This window comes from Poecile atricapillus, chromosome 1, assembly GCF_030490865.1.
Source record: "Poecile atricapillus isolate bPoeAtr1 chromosome 1, bPoeAtr1.hap1, whole genome shotgun sequence".
Classification (NCBI taxonomy): Eukaryota; Metazoa; Chordata; class Aves; order Passeriformes; family Paridae; genus Poecile; species Poecile atricapillus.
In genome coordinates, this window is record NC_081249.1 from 171,059,759 (window position 1) to 171,082,650 (window position 22,892).

The 22,892-nt window shown below is 38.1% G+C and overlaps 1 protein-coding gene across 7 annotated transcripts in view; it reads left to right on the forward strand.

The window, feature by feature from the left end:
- Nucleotides 1-22,892, forward strand: part of TRAF3 (TNF receptor associated factor 3) — a 69,711-nt gene that overhangs the window by 21,320 nt on the left and 25,499 nt on the right. For all 7 annotated transcript variants that reach the window (XM_058854306.1, XM_058854324.1, XM_058854332.1 and 4 more), the window contains 4 exons: nt 14,109-14,365; nt 17,374-17,425; nt 19,650-19,754; nt 20,646-20,813. In XM_058854306.1, coding sequence (XP_058710289.1) covers nt 14,124-14,365; nt 17,374-17,425; nt 19,650-19,754; nt 20,646-20,813 — 567 coding nt within the window. In that variant the 5' untranslated portion in view covers nt 14,109-14,123. The remainder of the gene's footprint in view (nt 1-14,108; nt 14,366-17,373; nt 17,426-19,649; nt 19,755-20,645; nt 20,814-22,892) is intronic.

Below are 22,892 nucleotides of genomic sequence, written 5' to 3' on the forward strand. Positions count from 1 at the left end.
TCTTAAGGTGAACCTTTTCTAAAGGTTAGATACTAAGAAAATGCATATATTTAATGGAATAGTGTTAGTACAGGTTTGGACACTCACCTTTAAACTTCTAATGCTTGTGACTTGACTTGTTTCTTGCCTGAAACTGTACTCACCTGTATGGCATGTCCTGTGGTGGCACTGCCACTGCCTTCTGTGGCTCTGATATGGTAAAATCCTTCCTTTCGTTTTCATGTAAGGGTTTTTTTGGCTGCTAGGAGAATTCTCACATTTGTCAGACCTGATCATTGACAGCATTGGATAAAGTCTGAAGGAGATTTATTTGGAATTACAGTTTGATATACTTTCTCTCAAAGGTTTCTTTTGCCTTGTGTTTGAGTGCGTGACTGGACTGGGATGTACTCAATCCAAACTTCATAAGTTTGCTAGGTACTGGTGAGGAGACAAATTGCTGCTACATTTATTAAGGATATTGTAACTTTTTTTTTTTTTTCTTCTCCTAAGGCATGAATATTTGGGTAGAAGAGAGCATTTTACCTAAGCAGTTTTACTACTGCTGCAAAGTAGGTGCTTGGAGATCTTTTTTCCTTTGGTTGTAATTCTAGTCGTGCACATAATATTTCCTCCTCTATGTCAAAAATGTAATACAATATTCTGTGAGAATGAGCATTTATTTTGATGACTTTGGTCTGAATTTTCATGTGCAATCCTTCCAGCAATTCAACGTCGCACTGCTGGTATGATGAAAAATAGATCTTTACAATATATTCTCTTGGCATCTGTGGTGTTGATTTTTGTGTTGTGCATCAAAGTAAAACTTGATAGTGGTAGTGGAGGGACTGATTGAAGCTACTGGTCAAAACTGAGCAGATGAGGGAAAAAAAAAAGGGGCTATATAAAGGAAATTATGTGAGTACAAAAGGTTTGTACTGAGAGAGAGGATCTCTTATGTGCCTGTTACATTCAGCTTGGGCCACTTAAAAAAATTATCTGGAGATGGTTTTAAAAAGCTGGGTGATGACATATCATTAAAGATGTAACATTTTCTTGTGGGAAGTGAGATAAATTTAGGGTTGTCCTCTCTCAGCTAAACTTAAGATACCATGGATTTGCCTTAATTACAGCTGTTGCCAGCCCTCTCTGTGTTAGTGCACTGATGAAGGCCCTTATTTCACTGAGGCACAGAGGCTGTTTGGATTGATAACAAAACCCATCCTTGTTCCAAAATGGAATAGCCTTCACTGTAACTAATCACAGCTATCACCAGCACAGCTGTCAGTGAATAAGTATAACTCTGGTGCAGTCAATACCCTGGAGAATAAATTAGCAAAGTAGTAAGACCATATAAAGATAAAAATGCAGTGTGAGTTTATGTATACCTAGTTCAATGATTTCTGTTTTCCCCCGAATAACTGTCTTGAAAGATGGAAAATTGTTTTCAAAAGCACCAAGACAAAACCCACTTTTTGACACTATAATACTTGTCTAACCTGTAGAACTCACTGTTCTGAGGTACCACTAAGAATTTGCTGCTCATGGCCTCAAAATAATTGCTTGTAAATTTAGCAGATGTGTAGAAGAAACAGGAATTGTGCTTAACAGAATCTTTGGAGCTACCTTCCCCCCCACTCTATTTTTTTCTCTTGCCTATCCACTAATGTGTTGTAGATGCTTTATAATGATGGAAAAGAGTTCCAGGAACTGGTTTGAGCCTGGCTTGATGGATCAACAGTACAACATTTTTAATGTATTTTGTGACTTTATGCTATATTGCAGGAAGTGCATTTATATATATTCTGAATTGGATTAAATTTTACACTCCTTTGGGATCTTCTAAAGGCAGCTTAAGTAAGTAAAAGAACTTCCAAAACAGGAAGCAGGTTGAAGAAAGGGTTCTTCTCAGAAGCATTTATAATGTTAGGGTGTTAGTTCTCCTTATAAAGAGAGATACAGGTTTGTCCTTAATATTATACCTAGTGTTTTCAGGTCCGAAAATTGCTTCTTAGGATAAGCATCAGTGTGCAGTTTAGTTGGAAAGTATAGTGTAAAAAAAAAAAAGAATCTCTTATGACACTAAGAAGCATGGGCAAGTTATTTCTTTTTATTCAGACTTCTAGTAGGGTTTAGAATGGTGAAAAATCTTGGTAGAAGAGTCCAAAAATAGTACTTCCTACTGATATAGAACACTTCAGGCCAGGGATGCTGTAAAAGTTAAGTAGTGTTTTGCTTATTGTACAGTTTAGGGAGAAATAAAGTGATGAAGTCAAAATCATGTAGTAATTCTGTAGAATTGGTGGGGAAAAAAATCCAAACCACTGCTGTAATACTGGAAACTTCATTTCCTAGATATTAGTTATTTTCCAAAAGTGGGAATCAGCACTCTTTCCTCTGAAGTGTCATTAGCAGTGCAAGATCCTATAAGCTCTAATCTTAGGACTTAAGCCCCTTGCTCTATCAGCGAGTGTCCTCTGCATACTTTTACATCTGACATTTGCTTCAGTTGTAAATTATTCCTTTCATTCTGCATATCTAGAATATGCCTATGTGAATCTTTATAGCAAGCAAATAATTCTTTATGAGCATAAATTTTCCGAGGAATCTGAGTATTCTCATTTAGTTTCTAGTGTAACACCTGGATGCTTTCAGGTTTGAATTTTCAAAAATAAAAAATAAAAATGCATGTTTAAAGGTTAGATTGCCATTAATACATTAAAGAGAATTGCTTTATGAAGTATTTATTTGGTAGAAGTGAACATGATTTCATTAATATTAACTAAAGAAGCCCTCAGGCGATAAGCATGCGAAAAGAATTCTTGACTAAAACTGTCAGCTTCATATTCCAAATCTGAGGACACATCTCTTTAAGGCCTTGTGGATGGTGTGGAATGCACCAGTTTTAATGTGTTTCTGAAGCAGCAGCAGTACCGTACAATTTTTATCAGAAGTTTCTTTGAAAGGTTGTGATCGCTCATATTAAACTTTTTTTGGCTGCGTAACAACGATAAACACTTGGTTCTGGGTAGTGATGTGAAGTTCAGTCAGAAAAATTTATAAATTGCTTTTACAACCTCCACATTATGTATGTTGTAGAAGGATAGCATCCTCATTGATTTTTGTTAGTTCTCTTAATCCAGTACAAGAGAAACCTTCAAAGGGACCTGGGATTTTTGGTCCTTAGTAGTATCCTGTCCGGCCCAGGGCTGTAGAGATGGCTTGTTCTCAAGATGTCAGTGATATCTATTGATCTGAAACCTCCAGAACTGCAGCTGATGTAAACCTGCAGGCAGCAAATAAAACATTTAAGGTTGGCAAGATAAAATAATAACATACTTTGTTAGCTGGCAAAGTAATCACAGAGAAGAGACAGAAACTAGAAGAAACTGTGAGAGAAATGAGGAAATTGCATGCAGGTTCCAGGTAAAAGAGTCTTTTAATGATATCTTACAGTTGGAAAAATTGAATACTGTCATGCACCAGCAGGCATTTGTGGACTTGGCTTCCAGTAGCACATTCTTAAAATCAATTTACTAGTCAGTTTACTGCAAGAGGAAGTAACGTGCTCCTTCCTTTCTTACATTGCTGGGAGACATGTTCTGTGAATCTAAATTTTCAGTTAGGGAAAACACAGTTTCCTCCATGAACACCTTAATAAAGGTAAGAAACGCTTTAGATAGCAGTGAATGTGAAGTTGTGGTTATAAATACTATGAAAAGTCTGGGTAAAGGGTCTGTTTTTCTCCTGAAAACTCAATTTCAGTAATACTTTTTTACTAGAGCTGTAGAAACTGGAATGTACTTTAGTATAACTAGAAATTCTAGCACAAGTGGTTTAGAGGGTCTTTAATTTTTTAATTTTTTTTTCTTCCAGATTCTATTTACAAATGTGGTTTGTTTTGTTTTTTTCATCTAATAGAAAAACCTTAACAGAACTCCCACATTTTTTCCTGAACTCCAAGGTGTTGATCTTAAATAATACAATCTAAACAGTGAAGTGTACAGTATAGATATTGAAATCACTGAAGTTAAACCTGCTGTTGCTTCATTAAATAAGTGGGCAGTGTTTTTCTTTTCCTCACATTCTGATAATTAATTAAATACAGGCAAATGAAAAGAGAGTTACTGTTAGTCTCTTTTTTTTGTTTTCCTTCCTGAATAAGAAATAATGGATTCAGACAAAGCTGAAGACGTCATCTAGAATGGTGGGAAATTTCACTCAGGATTAGCAAGAGGTTGAATTCTGTGCATGAATAAATGTCTTCCTTGCAGTTTAATGATCAATAAAATATTTTGATGATGTTACATAGTTATGTGCTAATTTCTAGATTTGGGTTAGTATTTAGGGCAGTGTAAAAAAGTATTTGTTTCTTACCTGTGTTCATAGTAGGCCATGTTCACTGGTATAAAGTGGAAGAGCGGGAAATGTTTTATGAGAGTGAGTTAATTTCCATAGAAGACAGGTTAGATAGACTTTTTTGAGTTTTGGATATAGGCCTAGGAAACTTACTTCAGTTAGAGTGGAAAGAACTTAACGTGGAAGCGAGATACTGTGTTTTCATTTTCCTGGTATGGTCATTTCTAGTTGCACAGCACTTCATTTCAGTGTTGAGTTCAAAAAGTGCCGAGCCATACTTGAAGTCGCATTCTTTTTCATTTAGAAGATTGCTCTAAACTCTGCTGTGTTCAGAATTTCCTGGGAGGACTATTTTTGTTAAAGATGAGCTGCATTTTAAAATTAATTAAGTAGTATTTTGTAGGTATTCTTGAGAAGGCAGTTTTGCAGTAATTATTCATAATAAGCTTCTTGAAGTGCTTTCATTTTTTTTCTTCTTATTTGCTGGTCTCTGACACCTTTGCCTTCACATACTTTCTTCTAATTGTAGAAGAGGTGATATTACCTGTCTTATGTTTTTACCTTTGCTGTGATTTCCAAGGCTGGATTCATTAAGAGACAGCACAGATGAACTCTGTCAGGAGCTGGCAATGCAGAAATACTCTTCATGCACTTGGCAGACAGCAGTGTACATAGGTGGACTCTGATTTGAGGAATATCTTCTGCTATTCTGATAAACTTGAAATTTTGTTGCATTTGAAGCTGAGGATCTCTTTAACTAAGAGAAAGGAAAAGAATAGCATTGATTGATACATCTTGGTTTAAGAACAAAGAAAAGGTTGAGGCAAATATTGCAATAATTTTTTGATTCCTACTACTTGGTGATTTCAGAGATGAAGAGACTTTGTTGTCTTAAGCTGCTATAATTTATAAGTTGTTCCTGATTATTCATGCAGCAGATTTTTCTTGAAGGCACACTTTGAGAGGAAAAGGAGACTAGACCAGGTCACGAGAGGATGAGATGTTATTTTCTAGGGCTGTATACCAGGGTCAGGATGATTGGGACATGCTGTCTCCTTAACCCTTGTTGATCCTTGCTGGGGTTTATCAGGGTTGATTCAAATGTCCTGTTGCCCAGTCACAGCGGGCAGGAGTGGGAATCGTAGTGAGCAGTTGGGTTTTTTGGGTGTCTGTGATATGACACTACCACTTGTATCATGTGAACCAAAGACTTGAGTGCTGTGCAGCAAAACTAAAGGAAGCATTAGGCTTGCTGTAAAACAGGAATTGGAGGAAATCTGGATTGATGGAAATAGCTTTCCGTAAAAACAGAGTACTCCTAATGCAAATATAAGCTGGTTTTTCCTAGTTCTCTCTTCAAAGCGTATATAAAACCATTTTGAAAGAGGAAACTACCTTTAATTTCAAATATGATGATTTTCATGGCTTTTCTGGGAATATTTGAGTATATTTCTTCTGTGGAAGATAGAACTTCTCCTCTGTAAACAGAGCCAGAAGTTAAAAAAAAAAATAAATTCATAGCGTTCATCCACTTCCCCTCCCATAGGACTGTCATATGTATCTCAATCATGGACTTCCCCTAAACAGCAGAGGAAGAGATTAAAGTGTACTTTGTTCTGTGATCATCTGATAATCTTTTGATGTTTCCTGTTCTTTATCTGCTTCTACTAAAAGCCTCGTATAGAAATACAGATCACAGCTGGGGGTTAACTTCATAGGTGAAATGTAATAGCTTTGTCTAGGGGTGCATGAGAGAAAAGAAGAAATGTACAAGAACCTGAATTGGAATTGGAAATGCAGAAGAATACGCATGGTGAGCTTGGACAGCATTTCTCTTATCTGTTGTCTTGTGACCCAGGCTTTCAAAGCTTAAGAGGTCTTTTGATTTCTAAAAGATGCTTTGATTTCTTGTACTTCAGATGACTTTATACTGTATTTTGGTAGCCCAGTGAGATTAGGAAGTAATTACTGAGAGCTGTAGATAGCAAGTGTAAGTCAAAATACAAACACTTTATTTTTATTGCTGCCTCAGGCTGAATCTTAAAGCTGTTTTGCCAGCCCATGTGTCATGATTCAAAGAGATGCTGTAAACTTTAAAAAAAATAAAAGTTGAACATAGTGTCTCATAAAAATCAGCTTTCCTTAATGGCACTGACTTACTTTTTCTGCTCTTTTTAATAGATAAAATTTAAGCCCTTTTAAAGTTGTGGGGTTTTTTTTTCTCTCATGCGGTGAAATGTGTTAGACTAAATGTTAATTGTATTCAGATTATTATTGGTAGTTACTGAAAGTGTCAGTCCCTGTCTTCTTGGGCATTCTGAACTTGGTTAATACTATGTTATTAGTAAAAAAATGTTACTGTTCTAACCTCTTAGTGCTTATGTAATTACTTTGCAAATCTGTCCTTTAGAATCTCGAGGTTTGTTACACTGAGCAGGAGAGAGTGTATGTGAGAGCTTTTTCATGACAGCATAGTCCAGCAGACTTGCTAAATTGAGATCCCCTGTACCGGGGTGCTGTTTTATTTAATCCTCCAAGATGCTTCACATGGGTGTGCAGACTCGTTTTTGAAAGAAATACAGCCAAGGAAATTGATAAGTTAAAAGAATAAAACAATGTAAAACATAACTTACCGTTAATTTTCAGCTCTTCAGTCATCTTACAAACTAGAACATGGGAAATACACAATGTTTGTGATTTAAGTGACACACGTGGTTGTTCTTTTGCAAGAATATCATGATTTTCTAGGTCAGATTGGAAAAGAAGGAATAGCCTTCCAAAATACCAAAAACCAAAAATAGTTTTCCTATTTGTTCAATAATTTCTACAGGCTCAAGCCTGTGGAGATTGTGGTGAAGTGTGGTTTAATTGGTTGAGATCATAGCAGTTCAAGTATCAGAACAGGCCTTTTTCCTGCCTAGAGAATCACATCATAATTGCTGCAATAAAAACTCCTCACACCCCTCACACTCCCTGTGCTGGGAGAGGCTGCTCAGAGAAGATGCAGTTTCTTCACCCAGGTAGTTGTGAAAGCTCAGCAGTGGGCAGCCTGACCTGACTTTGAAGATGGTCTCCTCTGAACAGGAGGTTGGACCTCCAGAGGTGCCTTCCAAGCTCAGCAGCTGGGATACTGCATTGATGGGTGGCTGTGGAGAGCTTGCAAGTGGCAGAAGCTTCCTGTGTGGAGAATGCTTAGTGTACATCTTCTGTTTCTTTTCAGATGTTTGCCCTACTTGCTTATATCCAAGCACTGATTTTTCCTGTTGGTCTTTATCTGTTCTGTGATATGTGTGATCTCCAGGTCTTCTTCACAGCAAGGAAAGTGCATGCTTGTGAAATTAAAGGGCAAAGTTTAAAGTAGTTAAAATAGCCTATTTATTTTAGCACAGAGAAAAAGAAGTTTTAAATATCAGTGCTGCTTTCATTTCTGTACAGGAATTAGACTTAGTATTTGAGTGTAAATATAAAAGAAAGTGAGGAGTGGTCTCATATTTCTCACTGTGTAAAGTTGTATCAGCATTGGTGACTTAGCAACCCTTCCTTACCCTCCTCAGAATATTCTCTCAGAGCATGTCCTGGTAATACCTAAACCTATGGTTAGTTGGTCCTATATATATATATATATATGCTCAAGAGAAATAGTAAATAGCATTTCAAGCGTGAAAAATGCATGCAGGTAAAAAAAATAATAATAAAAAAATCAATATTTCCCCTGTGCAAACAAGAGGAGTGGATGTGCCAAGACCTCTGACCTCACACAAAACAAATTTGATGGATGATCATCTGCTTTCAAACCTGCCACTCCAGTGCTGCCTCAGTCATGGCCTGAGTCCTTTTTTTGAGTGATTCAAGCCATTTGCATTTTATTTATCTGTTGTTCAGTGCCCCTGCCCGGACTCAGCAGTGGGATTTTGCCAGAAGGCCAGGCTGAGGTGTGGTGGATGTTGTGAGAATGATACTCTGCAGTGGGACCCCTTCACGCTTGAGAGCTCCAGAGTCAAGATTCCCATGGCAGCCTCCCTGCTCAGCCTTATTTTAATCATTTTTGACATGTGTGCCCTGAGTAAACTGATAATATATTGTCACCAATATACTGCTTTCAGCTTGCATTACTGCTTTAACAAGACATCAGAGTATGCCAATATATGTTGCATATTACAATAGCACTCGGGAGCAGAACCAACTCAAAAGACTTGTCTGAAAATGGTGAAAGAAAGATGGACATTCTTTTCAGTATGTGCTAGGAATTTATTAGATGCTATAAAATGCTGAAATATAAGAGGAAAAGTTCAGATTGTTTTAATAATTTAATTTTAAGATAAAGGTTTCTGTGTGCTAACTTGAAGCAATAATTCTTGATGATAGAAAGCAAGTGAGCTGGAAAGACTGACAATCTGGAAATACCTCTCCTGGTTCCCTGACTCTCTGAGGATAGCTGTGGAGTATGGAAGAAGATTCTATGAAGAGCAGTGAAACTGATGAAGTCTGTTTTCCTGCTAATTGTGTTCTACATCCCTTTTCTTACCCCTACTCCCCACTCCTCAGAAAAAAAACAACAAACCCAACCCAAAGAAAAAAGGATTCAAACAACAAAAACACCCTAAATCTCCAGTCCAGCCCTGCTTTTATGGTATAGGAGGAGAGTAAGGCCATGAAGCTTGGTGGGACAAGAGGGAGCAGGTGTTCTTGGCTGGTTTGTATCTGTCTGGGCACTGACAGACCATGGTGGTGCAGTTCTATAGCCTCTTACTCACTGGGACACTACATTAAGTTTCTCTTTCTGTTCCCCTCATAGATGTTCATTTTCATGAAAATTCTGCCCAGTTGTTTCCCATGTGGTTTTGGGAGGCTGAGAGGAGGGACAGCACAATCACAAGCTCTTATATAATTAAAAGCTACATTGAAAAATTATACCCCAGGCTACCCCAAAAAAATGACCTAGTTAGGATGAGATGCTGAAGTTTGTGTGCTTTTACACATTTTAGATGCAAAATTTTTTTGAAGAGTAAAGGTTACTTTTCTGCTCTGATCTTAAGCTCCCTGTCCCACTTTAGGTTTCTCTTTCAGAGCTTAATTTAGATATTGTGCATGAAGTGCTGTTCTGTTTGAGGAACTCCTTAGTGCAAATTGTAATTTGATCAAAAAGCTTCGCTGTCCTGTAGTAATAACCAAATTAAACCGTGTCATGCATTATTCTCTTCTAAGGTACTGTAATGAAAACATTTATTTCTAATAGCTTTTTGCTCTTTTTGAATTTTAAATCTGTGGCAAAAGCTTACTTCATATTGTCAATATAGTGAAACTGTCTTCATGCAGAGCTTTCTAGGCTCCATCCATGGTGCCTAGTGAAATCAAATTTTTAGGAGTGTTTTAGATTTATATAATTATTTTTTTCTGTTTTCTTTAGGATGCAAATTTATTTTGAATTTTTATGGAAGCTTTATTGTATTTCTATGTACAAACTGGCTTTATTCCCAAAGAGCAAATCATAAAAATGTGTGGTAATACAGAACATGAATGCAGATTTTTAAGATGTTTGCTCTTTGTGCAGTGAGAACAACTCATTATTTGCTTACGTACTTGGAACCCTTTTGCTTAAATAAGGAAAGAGCAAACTGCCTTTTGTTTGGGAATTCCCGTGCTTCCTAATTCTCGGAACAACTTTGTGGGTAAACTCACTTTTGCTTCCAGTTTCTAGGTCTCTGTACTGATATCCAGCAGATTGTTCTGACCTTCAGTGCAATATATACAGCTTGAAGTGTCAGCTGAGATTCAGCCTCAGTTGCTTGAATAGCACATGTATTTAACAGGATTGGTGACCAGGCTGGAGCAAGCAGTGTCACAGTGTCCCCTGTCTGATGGCCACAACAGGGTCCACTCAGGTGTGAGTGTTAGCATATGCTGGCTGCAGGGGACGTGCCTGAAAGACAAGCCACAGTGGGCAGAACCAACCTTGGTGACTGTGCCTCTTTTTTTTTAAATGTTTATGTGTCCTGAAAAGTGATTGTCCAAGGTTTAACAGTTTTAAAAGACATCTAAAAGTCATACTTTTATTGTGATGATCTTTTCCCACAGATAAGAAACTGGCATGTAAGAACTAATTAGGCATTAGTGATTAATTAGGCATTAAGATTTAGCTTGCTGAACAAGAACCAGAGTCTTAGGCTGGATGGCAGCTTGCCATGCCTTCAGGAGTCAGAGGCCCCCACCAGAACTAGCCCATCTTGAATGCCATAGCTAGGCTCCTCTCCTTGCTCTCTGAGGTGTGTCAACTTCACTGCCATAAGTGCAGAGTATCTTACTGAGGTGTGACTTAAAAATTGCTTTTTGCTGGCAGTTTGAAACATGATTACGGGGGAATAATCTGAGTCCTGCTGTTAAAGGTTCCTGAAAAGGAAGAGAAGCCATTGCAGATGACACCCTGTAGTGGCATGGAAACATGGTAACAGAATGCTGTTTGCAAAAGGGTGGCAGCTGAAATGTTTGTATTATCTGTGCTTGTGTTCACCACTGATGCCACATGCAGGTGTGGGAGCATCTAACTAATATATATGAGGACAAAGCTCTGTGCATACAGACAGACACCACTTCTCCCCATCCCCTTGTTCACTACAGCTTGTTCATTGGGATAAGGTTGTGGTGGTCTTGCAAGCTCAATGCTCTGTTGTATTTTATGACAGTACTTCATGAATGGCTTCCTAGTTTTGCTGCACAAGAAAATACTGGCATTCAGAGTGTTGTGGAAGAGAATTCCTCACCAGTCTGGCTGCTCTGTTGCTGAGCTTGTTTTGCTTTTCTGGTCTGACACACTTCTTCATAAAATAAATACAAAACCCAAGGCAGACAGATCTGACTGGTTAGGCATATCGCATAATGTGTTTTATTTGTCAGTGTTCTTTCTGCTTGTTTTCTGTGACAAGATATCCAAGATGTCAGGTCCAAAAGTGGAGTCCTGTGGCACCCTGTACAGTTTATTCTGGTGTGAAATCTCTCTCTTGACAGCTGACAGTCCAGCCCGGAGCACTTTCATATCTCTGTGATACTCTCACCTGCTGCTCACTTGGCATTTGGTACTGTGTGTTAAGTCTTGAATATTCTCCTGTCAGCCCTGCCTGCCTCCTTGTGAATAATTATTGTTTTGTTTTGAAGAAATCATGCTTTTGGAAGACTTCACATCTCCAATCATCTTTAGCTTCTTTTTGTTCAGAAGAAACTTAATGAGGAAGCAGACATTCATAGTTGTGGACTGTGACTTGCAAGTTTGGGAACTTTGTGCTCTCTTGACTGACAATTCTCCTGTCAGCATCTCTTTTAGTACCTCTTTTTCTATATTTCTTGTGTGGGTCAGAAGCAAGTCATGACTTGTTTTTTTCTGTCATTTTAAGAAAAGTAATGCTTCCTGAATTGTTTCTACAGATCAACATGCTTGAAGTTGGCTTTTGACTTCAGGAATTGACAGAATAGTGGAGGTCTTGAATATGATTTTAGAAAGAACACAGCTGCAGAGGGAAAAGAGGTATTAGTATCCATAAGTCAAGGAAATGAAACATTTAGTTCCTAAACTGCAAGTGCCAAATGAAGCTTTTCCAATTGCACATGGGAAGCAGGTCCATAGTTGGCTAGGTTTCAGCAGTCTGGATACCTAAGGAGTTGCACTTTTTTCCATCTCTTGCTTATTTTTTCTCTTACAAGCGCAGAAAAGTGTCAGGTCCTAAGCTCATGACTGCATTTCCCTATGTCCAGCCACTGATATACAGCAACAGCACTCACCCCTTGGGCAGTCTCTAAATCTAGACTACTTTTGGAATCTGCTTTCCTTTCTCGTTCATGGCACTTCTGTGAACCTCCTTGTCTGAATCATGTTCTCAACGTCAATCCCATTTCTTTTATGCTGGTCACAATCTCGAGTTGCCTCTTCAGTGTCGTTATTACCTGCTGGGTTTTTATGCTTGCTGGTGAAACTGTAGCTAAGGTCTGAAATAATCTGAATCTCCTCATTAATGAGAAGTGTGAGTCACTTTCAGTTCAGCCCAGACTTTTCGGTTCTTTCACATATTGTTGTGTCAAGACATAAGTCTCTGTAGTCTTTGAAGAGCAGACAATGAATAGACTAGCATTAATTCAAATTATGGATCAGAATTTATAGTAGCTTTTCAGTTCATAGAACCTGTTGGGTTTTTTCTTGTTTTTTTGGGTGTGTTTGTGTTGTTTTGTTGGTTTTGAATAAGACACAGTCACTGGGTCTGTGTGATGAGGATGGGTTCCTTGGGCTCTCTCTGAGTTTGATGGAGGTCAGAGAGGCTTTTCCCTGGGCAAGGGGGCTATGAAGTTAGAATTCTTCACTCAGCACCTCTACCCTTGCTTAGCTGGTGTTGTAAAAAAGATGAAATGGTCTCAGCATTGAGTCATGATGATTTTGTCTTTTGTGTCTGTAAATAACGGCATCAGAAGTCAAAGAAAATTCCGTACCCCTTTTGTTTACATGGAGAATTCTGTACCAAAATTATAGATGCAGAAATTATCTACAAGTAAATGTGTGCTTCATTACAAGTGTTTGGTTTTGGGCTTAGCAAGGGAAGGTAAGATATCACAAAAACTGTGTACAGGAGGGTTTGTGTATTTGGAATTGGTAAGGCACTTGACTCTCCTTGTGGCACTTGTGGATATACTTTGAGAAGTGAACTGGGCCTCATTTCTTCATTCTGCTTCTAAAAATTTGAATTATAACTCTATCAGTTGAGGCAACTGAGAGCAGTGGAATAGGTTTACATCTGAATTACCAGTTAACATGGAAAGAAATTGAAGTTCGCTTTCCTCTTGCAGATAGCCAGACACTTCGCATAGGCAAATAGCTTTTGTATCCTGTGACTGTGCTTTCTCCTGTATATGCTGAGCCTTTCTAGGAGCACTTACACTTGTTTGACTACCAGATTAGCTAAGAAATGATTGAAAACACATTTTAAAACTTAACCTGGGATATTATTCCTCTGTTGCTCTTCCAATGTTTTGCATGCTGACCTAGAAGATGGATTGTCCAAGATAATAGGTACTGTAATTTACTCTTCAGCTGGATTAATTATTTTCTCAACTACCTGTCAGTTGTGCTTAGCCCTGGTAAATTAATCAAATGGCCATGTTACATAGGCCCTTCTCTGCTGTCAGATAGACTTTGCTCAGCTGCTCTCTTCAGGTGCAGATGTGCGATGAAAAGGTTGGAAAATATCTAATAAGTAAAACCCTCTTGTGGTGTTGTAAAGCAGACTTAAAGCAGCGTGTCTTATACTGTGCCATGGCAAGGGAATAGATGGGAATGGGGAGCTGGGCAGGCTCTGGATACCCTGTGCAGGACACAGGTGGTTGTGTGCTTTTGCAGTAGCATTTGAGCAGTACCAGAGCAGCTTCTTCACCACACCTCTTGCTGCCTCTAATGTTTGGACTCCAGTACTAAGCAATACTTTTCAGAGAGAGAGAAAGATACGAAAGAATTCCTTATATTTTCCTAAAGTGATGGCCAGAATTAACACTTCATTTTCAGGAACAGGTTTCAATTCTTTGCTTTCTAGAGCCTTTGAATATGTAGACTATTTTACGGATTTGCTATGCTAAATATACTCAGGCGCTAATGTATGTCTTACATTCACATGATGTGTGGACACAGATCTGTTCTTGATGCTTTCTGATTTTATGCAGTCTCTCAGATGCTCTGATTATTTTATTTAAATGGTGAAAGAGGTCCTCATTTCTCAGCTTTTCTCACTTTTGATTCACAGAAAGTATCTTAGAGCATGGACACCAGTAAGAAGTCAGAACCCCCTTTATCTGTAGAAATGGTACAGCAGAGGGCCAATCCTGACCGCAGTCCATCAGCATCCATCTATGTTCCAGAGCAAGGTGGCTACAAAGAGAAATTTGTGAATGCCGTGGAAGATAAGTACAAATGTGAAAAATGTCACCTCATCTTATGCAATCCTAAACAGACTGAATGTGGACACAGATTCTGTGAAACCTGCATGAATGCCTTGCTGAGGTATGTTGTTTGTTCTGGTAGAGCGTGTTGGTACCTTTAAATGTTGTGAACTACTAACGTTACAGTGGACATCATTGCAGCTTTAGGAATATGTTGAACCTTGACTTTCTTGCTTGAGTATTTGTTATCTGTGTGCTGGTGCAAACATTTGTCCTGTACTCTGGGTCAGGTAAGACAACTGAGTTTTCCATCAATATTGTTGGAACAATTGTTAAGGTGGTGTAGTCCTGTGTAGCAATGTGTTAGGTAAGAATTTAATTCCCTGTGGAGGCCAAATGGAGTAGCTGTTTTGCAAGACTTCTAACTTGAATAATGTGGTGTCATATACACACAGTAAATTGTCTGTGTGAGGAAGTGAGCTTGTACACATTCCTTGGGGTGGTGATACCTAACCTGGCTGTTGGACCCAGCCTCAGAGATGGGTGCTGGGACGCTTGGATAAACGTGGCTGCTTGTGGAGCAGTTTCCCTGTAGCCCTTGCAGCTGTTTGTTATGGGACTTGTGTGTCCTCTGGATTGCAGGAGGGTCAGAAAGGCTGGCATCTCTATTACTGAGATATTTGAGTGAAGAGGGTGAGTGAATGATATAGATGTAAAATGAATGCTGAGAGGTGCAATCTTTCCCAGTCTAGATAAGAATAAAAGTGCAGTCATTCAGGGAGTATCTTGGTTTTAAGAGGTACCTGTGCATCAATAGATTTCTTTGCCTCTCAACTTTAGTGCATTTCTGCTGGTTGTATTCAGTAGTGTGATTGCAAAACTTTGTGTAATGTTTGGAGACCATTCAGCACACTTTAATCTCCTGGGGTGCATAAGCAGCAAATAGGTTCATTTACTACTGGAAAAGCAGAAATACAGAAGACACTTGGCTTGATGAATGTTGCATGCTGGACTACTGTCAGAGAGAGCATTTGACTTTGGAAGCCTTGGTGATCTGTTTACTTTCTGTGACCACTCTGACTCTAAATGTTGGTTTATATGTCGCTTGGAAATACTGTAATCTGATATCTAATACTTGGATATCTAAGCCAAGACTACATGCAGCATGGCAAAGGAGTATGGAAGTTATTACAATACTCAATCTCTTAATAAAGAGCAGTCTCTGTACTGGGCAAACACAAGGGTCCATGGCTCACTAACGCTCTCCTGCAGGTTTTGTGCCTGCAGCATTTCAAATTAAAAACAACAACAAAAAATCCCACCAACTTTTATTTTGATACACAGTGTCAAGTGAGGTGTGGGAATTAATAAATGCAGTCATTTCTTATTCAGTACTTGTTTTTGGAAGACTCTTACGTGGTTAATAACAGTGACTGCAAAAAACCAAATACCTGCCATGCTTGGATGTGCATAGGTGGACAGAGCAGATCCTTGACAATCTAAGCAGTAACAATTCTGGCATTTCTAGGGTCTGGGCAATTTTCCTTTCCTGCTGTGAGACATGCACATGTGCTTATTACAGTGTAACTAGAGTGTGTGTAATTTTATTTTCCAGACTTTCCAACCAGTCTGTTACTGAAAAGAACATGTGCTTAAGGCCTTTGAGTTATTTCACTTTAAATGCTTGTTGCAAATAAATATTTTATTAAAATAAAATTTACATCTCCCCCCCCCCCCCGCTTTTTTAAAAAATAAAAGTGTGCCATAAAATTGAAAATAAAATAGGTTTATGTTGGTCCTGTATTTGGCACAAAATTTTTTCATTCAGTGTTCATATGCTGCTGCATACACAAACACACTAATTATATGCTAGCAACTTCTGTTCCAGGGTTGTTTGAGGACAGGAATTGGGAGTTAGTGGAGATAAAGCAGTAAAGATGTCTACTCAGTATGCAAGAGTAGTTTGAAAAAGCAAGTTGGATGCTTGAGTGAATTCAGTAAGAGCAAGGAAAGCGTGACATTGTATTAAACACTATATGCCCTGATGTAGTTCAGATTCCTTTTTTTTTTTCTGACTTATGAAAAGCATTACAGATACTGAAGCTTCAAGGTACTTAAGATGCTCAGAAATATGATGAGACACAAAATGGTTGGTTTGAAGAGGAGAAACCAGCAAGATGATTTGAAATAACCATACAGATTATATAACATAATTGAACTTTTTCAGCCTTTTACATTGATTTGCACTGCTGCTAGCAGCCACAGCTTAGGTAGCCTGTCAGGGAGTTGCTTTATGAAAGAATTCATGCAGCTTTTACCTGGTGCTTTTTGTCTCAGTGCTTTGCAAGAGAGATAATTTTGACTGTTCCCATTTTATGTGGGGAAAAACAGCTAAAAAGGAATGAAGCAGCCTGGTCTGGTGGAAGGTGTTCCTCTCCATGGCAGGGGATTGGAACCAGATGAGCTTTGCTCTCTTCCAGCCCAATCCATTCTATGATTCTGAGGGGTTTGCACTACAACACTTGGCAGGTCAGAGTCAGAAACAGCTCTAGAAACTCAGGTTTTCTGCACTCCAGTTTCTCTTCACATTCTGCCCTGCTCCTGATTCTGCCTGTTGTCCAGGAGGTCACAAGTTTGGTGATTAGTTCACCAAGACAGATAAAAGGCAGTAGTTCAGATAAAGGAGGCAGCAAGCATCTGTAACAGTTGCTAAAACCAGAACAGACTTGAAGGAGATGGATATAAATAGTTTTTTAATGTATAACTGACTGTCAGAGAAAGTAAATTTTCATTAGGTATAGTCTAAAAAGCAATAATTGAAGAGACAATATTTTGCCTGTTTGCAGAGATTGAGAAGTGACAACAATTTTGGATCAGGTGCAGACTGAAAAATAGGGAATGAATTTTGCCAACTTGAAAGCCACTGTGCAGTTGTCTGGAGACATTGTGGTGGTCTTACTTCTTTGGGAATGCCAGATACTTCACACTGAAAACTCAAATGTTCAAATTTATTGAAATAATGTTGTATTTTCTCCTTGTAATGAACTATATTAATTTTTAGTGGTTTTAGAATATACTGAATAATCAAAACTAAGTGCCCAATAAGCTAAAATAGTTTTTTCTTTTCAGGTCTTCTAGTCCAAAATGTACAGCGTGTCAAGAAAGCATAGTAAAAGATAAGGTATTGTTAAAATTGTTTCTTATTCAAGAGTATTGAACTGTGTGGAGTGCACAAGTTGTGTTGCTGTTATGTGGTAATTATTTCATAAGCCTAATAAGCTGCCTAAAAAGGTAGGTTTGTCAAAAAACCTAAGTCATGCATTTTATAGGTGGCTCATTTTTCCTGTTAACCTCATGGTAGAAAACATGTCATCTTCATCCCAAAAAGCTCAGACAGGTGTCACACCTCATATTCGTAGTTGGGAGCTGCAGCAACACATTGCAGTTGTCCTCCCATCAACAAGAGGATGATAAGAAATATTCCATCTCCTGTAGATGCAGGGATGTGACAGGTCTAGGTGAACATTGATTTGGCTCTAGACCAGTGGCTGCTGTTTCACTCATCTCTTTTACAGTGTGGTATTCAGTGAATCCCACTGGGATTAGCACAGCGGGGAGTTACAGTAATGATAATGGAATAATCATTATCAATATGTAAAAGTTATTTCAGTGATACCCTCTTCACTGTTTTTCACATCAGAACTTTTTGCTGCCTTTGAAACACTGAAGGTAGAAAAACTTCTTGGCTTAGTACATGGTTTATGTGGTTTTATATAATTTGTGCTAGTAGTCTTTCTTGCCTAAATGAATATTTGTGTTCGTAACCATTTTCAAGAAAAGGTTGATGGGTACTTTAATCTTTCCTTGTTTTAATCCAAAATAGTTCTCTGAACAGTGCTCAGTATAATTTGTTTTTGACATGGATGGATTCTTCAGAAGCTCAGACCAATATGATGCCTAATTTATTTGTTCTTTCAACTGAATTTCTGGCTCTCAAGATACATAAATATGTGCATTTATTATGAAACTTCAAGTGTATTTACAACAGGACAAGAAGGCAAATGTATATTAAATACCTGTTAGACTAAATGTGCAAATCAGTGTTTTTCATGAAACTGGAAACCTCTCTTCCCACAGACTGCTGAAGTCCTAAATCACAGAAATGCTTCTAGATAGTCTTTGCCAAACTTTAAAAGTCATCTTCTTACCTTGTCTTCAGTCAGCAAAACTCTGCATACTAACCCTGTGAATTAACTTTGGAAAAGATACTGCAGCATAGCCAATTGATTATTTAAATGAGACTTGTTGATTCATTAAACTTCCCACACGCTTCTGAAAAGTAAATAGAAATCAGTGACCTGTGTCAGATGAGATCAGATGAGAGAGATTGCAGATTGTTCCCCTCTGATACTGGGGATAGATTCATAGTCACTTTGGGCAGGTGGATCATAATTCTTGGTTAAGTGTTAGCATGCAGAACCATTCTATAATTACAGGAGTGCTGCAGTGTACACAGCATCACAGGAGTCTGTTTATCAGAGAAGCAGTCACAGGTTGGGCTTGGTTCTTAAGGGATTTCTTAGTGGCTATTAAAGCAGTTGAAAAACAATTAGAAGTTTATCTCTTTGGTTTTGGGCTTTAAAATAGCAGGAATGGTTTTCAATTCTTGTCTCTCTCCAGTTCCTGCCCTTCATAATTTGGCTCCTTGAGAGTTCAGCTGTGTTGTCTCTTGTGGGATATCTCCCATAAAAGGTGTAGAACTCAAACCCCAGCCTCTCTATTTGTAACTTCTTCCAGTTCTCTTGTGGAGAGAAAAAATGCTCAAAGTGCTTATAGACATTAAAACAGAGAGATAGTTAAAGTCTGCTTATTTGTGAAATAAAAAAACCTCCTTCCATCCAAAACCTTAAAAAATATCTGTAATTATGTGTTGCTACTGAAATGGAAGTAGGTATTCCAGCCAACCAATCTAGTAATCCACCATCTATGAAACACTTCCCCTCCAAACTACTGTGCTTTGAGTCTCTTTTGTCTTACGGTATTGTGCCTAATTCAGCAGCTCCCCAAACAATGGAGAGTTCTAGCTTGTGCAGGCCTAATACTGGCAAGCAAATAGCAGCAAATTTGGTCCTTTCTTGTACCTTTCCTGTTACTGTGTTTATGGTAAAACTGAAACAGTAGTAGAGGATCTGTCCAAATACACTTTCATTGAGCTGCTTCACAGTGGAGGGGCCTCAGTGTTGTGCACATTATAGAAAAATAGAGTAGCAGGATTTTATTTCTGGCACAAAGCTAGAATTGAATGACACTGCTGTAGCTGAATTGCATGGCTTCTACTTTATTTGAACTTGCATATCCTTGAGTGGTTTTCAGTTTCTAAAATAAAGTGATTTTTGATTTTGCAGGTATTTAAAGATAATTGTTGCAGGAGAGAACTACTTGCCCTTCAAATATACTGCAGAAATGAAAACAAGGGCTGTAAGGAACAGCTATCTTTGGGTCAATTACTGGTAAGCTAACCTAAAAGTTGCAAACTTTCTTTTGAGTTAAAGAATGAAGAAAGCTTCTTACAAATTAAAATCACAGTCAGTTTCTTGACTTGCTCTCACTGGTGGCTAATGTGATTTATAACTGTTAAAATACATATAAATTGTTTTGAAGTTCAGCATTTTTATGAACTGTAAGGAATTGTGAAAAATCATGTGATTGTCTGGCACTAAAGCTTGGAAATATAAATGGATGAACCAAATGAGAACTGGAAGGAAAAATAAAATAGCGAAGAATCTTAATGTGTACTTGACATATGTGAGAAATTTGATTTCTATTTTGGTGTGTTTTTATTTATCTTAATCCCCTCACATGGTGTTTATGCATGAAATGAAACCTTTGGGTTCTCCAGAGCTGTGTAAAATAACCTCTAGCTGTTTTGGTGAAGGCGTGAGATATCAGTAATTCAGTAATTCAGCAGCTGTATGAAATGGCTGCACAGCACTTTGCAGTGAGATGTGTAGATTGTTGCTTTGAGTGAGCAAGCTCACGTACCTAAACAAATTAAAGCAGCATCTATGTGTGTGGAATAATAAACCTTTAAAAACAGTGCTTACCTTTTCTTTAAATAGCCTGTGGAGAATTTTGTGCTGTGTTAGAATGCTTTCAGTGTAGAAGTAGCTCATGTACATCTGTAATACAGTGAAATCAGCTGTCCAGGTAAAGGGACTGTACAGTCAGAAACATAGTCCTGAGTAGATCTGTCAGTGTTTGCTCTTGTGTGATGCAGTTCACAAAATAACTCTCGTTACTTTGGTTTTGAAGTTATTTAATGTTGGATGTCTTCAAAGGATGGAAGACATGCATAAAACTTAATTGGATTGACTTTTTTTTTTCATTTTTTAATCTTTCAGATGCATTTGAGAACTGATTGTCAGTTTGAAGAACTCCCATGTCCTCGTGCTGATTGCAAAGAAAAAATACTGAGAAAAGATCTGCCAGACCATGTAGAGAAGACCTGTAAATATCGGGAGACAACCTGTAAATACTGTAAAAGCCAAGTCCCAATGATTATGTTGCAGGTGCAGTATTTTCTTTTGTATATACCTCAAGATTCCCTACATTAATGTAGAATAACAACAGCTGTTCTTGTCCTTCTCTGTAACTGCCAAAAGAGCTTTGGCCTCTCAGCCAGAATTAATAGTTCAAAAAAGAAAAAAGGCTGACTTTCAAAACATGTCTTGTCTTTTTCCTGAAAAAAAAAAGTATTGAATAGGAAATATTTTCTTTATTCTCGTGTTCAGATACTGCATTTTAAAAAGTTCAGATCCACTGCCTGCTATTGACACTGAAGTTAATTTTGCTATGCTCTTTAGATTTTTTTTCCAATTTAGATAATAAATGCAACCACCACAATGGCAATGAAATATTGTGCAAGAGAAGCATAAGCATTGCAATTGACTGGAAAAATAGCATCTTCTACATAATCCTTCTTGGGTACTGTGTGATCTCTCCTGGGAGGAAGGGAAGAATGTAAAACCAATTGTGTCTTAGGAGAGGAAGACTGTAAAAGCAAATTATACCTTGCCATAACCAGCAATGGTACATGACAGGCCTAAGATGAGTTGCTGCTGTTCTTGGCATCAGAGAAGCTTCTGATCAAGTCTGATAGGCAGCATATTGGGGGTTAGAATTACAGAGCAGACGTTGAGAAAGTCATGCTTACTTTACATGTAGAATTTTAACTTGACTGTTTCACACTGAAAGATATTATGCTGGAATCTATCTTGGTATGATTTTAACATTTTTTAAACAAATTCTGTCTACAAATTTTCTTGTGGTTTGATGGTCTTGGAACTCACCTTCTTGCTATAGTAAGACTGATGAAAATTTTATTCTCATTTGTGTTCTTGTGTGTTGTTTGTTAGGTGAAGTATGACAACAATGAGAATGTTCTTTGCTTGGAGATGTTGTTACAAAAAGGCATCAGTAGAAACTTGTCAAGTTCTGGTTTAGATCTGGCTCTCAATTATTTGAGTGCACACTTGCAGGGGCTGGTAGTTCAATAACTGTGCCTTGCCTAGAATAAGGTGGCTGAGATATGAAAATACACAGAAAAAAATAAGTCTGCCCTTCATTTATTCTTGTACATTCTGATATAGAGGTGAAAGTGTATTTAGGTAGATTATGGATGCTGTTCTCCCAGAATTACCATTAGGCTGGAGATTGGCAGGAGGCAAAAAGTGATATTAAAAAACGTGTGGTGTCTTAACAGACAGAATTAGTGAGTTTTAAGTATGTTCTGCAGACTGGATTGGCTGATATTTTTGGGGCTTTTTCCTAGATTTTTAAAAAGTTCAGTGGTTCTAGAAATGCAGATGAGCTTCTTTGTTGTGGCCTGATTAAAATGTTACTTTGCTATACTTCAGTAATAAGAATGAGAAGATTAATGACACGGTATGTTTGAATTTTAGAACCACAGAATGGTGTGGCTTGGAAGGGTCCTTAAAGATCATTCTTGTTCCAGCCCTTCTGCTGTGGGCAGGGACACCTTCCACTTGACCAGGTTGTTCAAAAGCACATCCAACATGGCCTTGAATTCTTGCAGGGATTAAGCATTCATGATTTCTCTGGAAAATCTGTTCCAGTGCCTTGCCACCCTCACAGTCTAGAATGTCCTAATATCTAATTTAAACCTGCTCTCTATCAGCTTAAAGCCCTTCTTCTCCCCTGTCCCATCTCCACATGCCCATGTAAAAAGTCCCTCTCTGGCTTTCTGTAGGCCCCTTTAGGTACTGTAAGGCTTCTTTTGACTTCTCATTTGAATTTTGTCACCCTGTTGACAAGACTGCGTTTTTAGAGATGAACTTGAGTTCATCTCTGGGTTCTGTAGCCTAGAATTTTCTCTAATGTAATAATGACTGAAGCTGGCCTCAGTGACTTGAACTGAAAATGGAGATAGGGGGAGCAGACTGAGAAAAAAGGTATGCAAATGGAAACAAAAAATTTTACTGGAGAACATGTGGTTCATGTCTTCATAGAATCCCGTGACCCGTAGGGTAGGAAATCCCCGTTGTTGGAGGCAGACTCCAACAAGTTAACAATGTTAGTAGAATGCTTTTTAAGATTACATTTATCTTGCCTGCACGCTCACTTGGTGA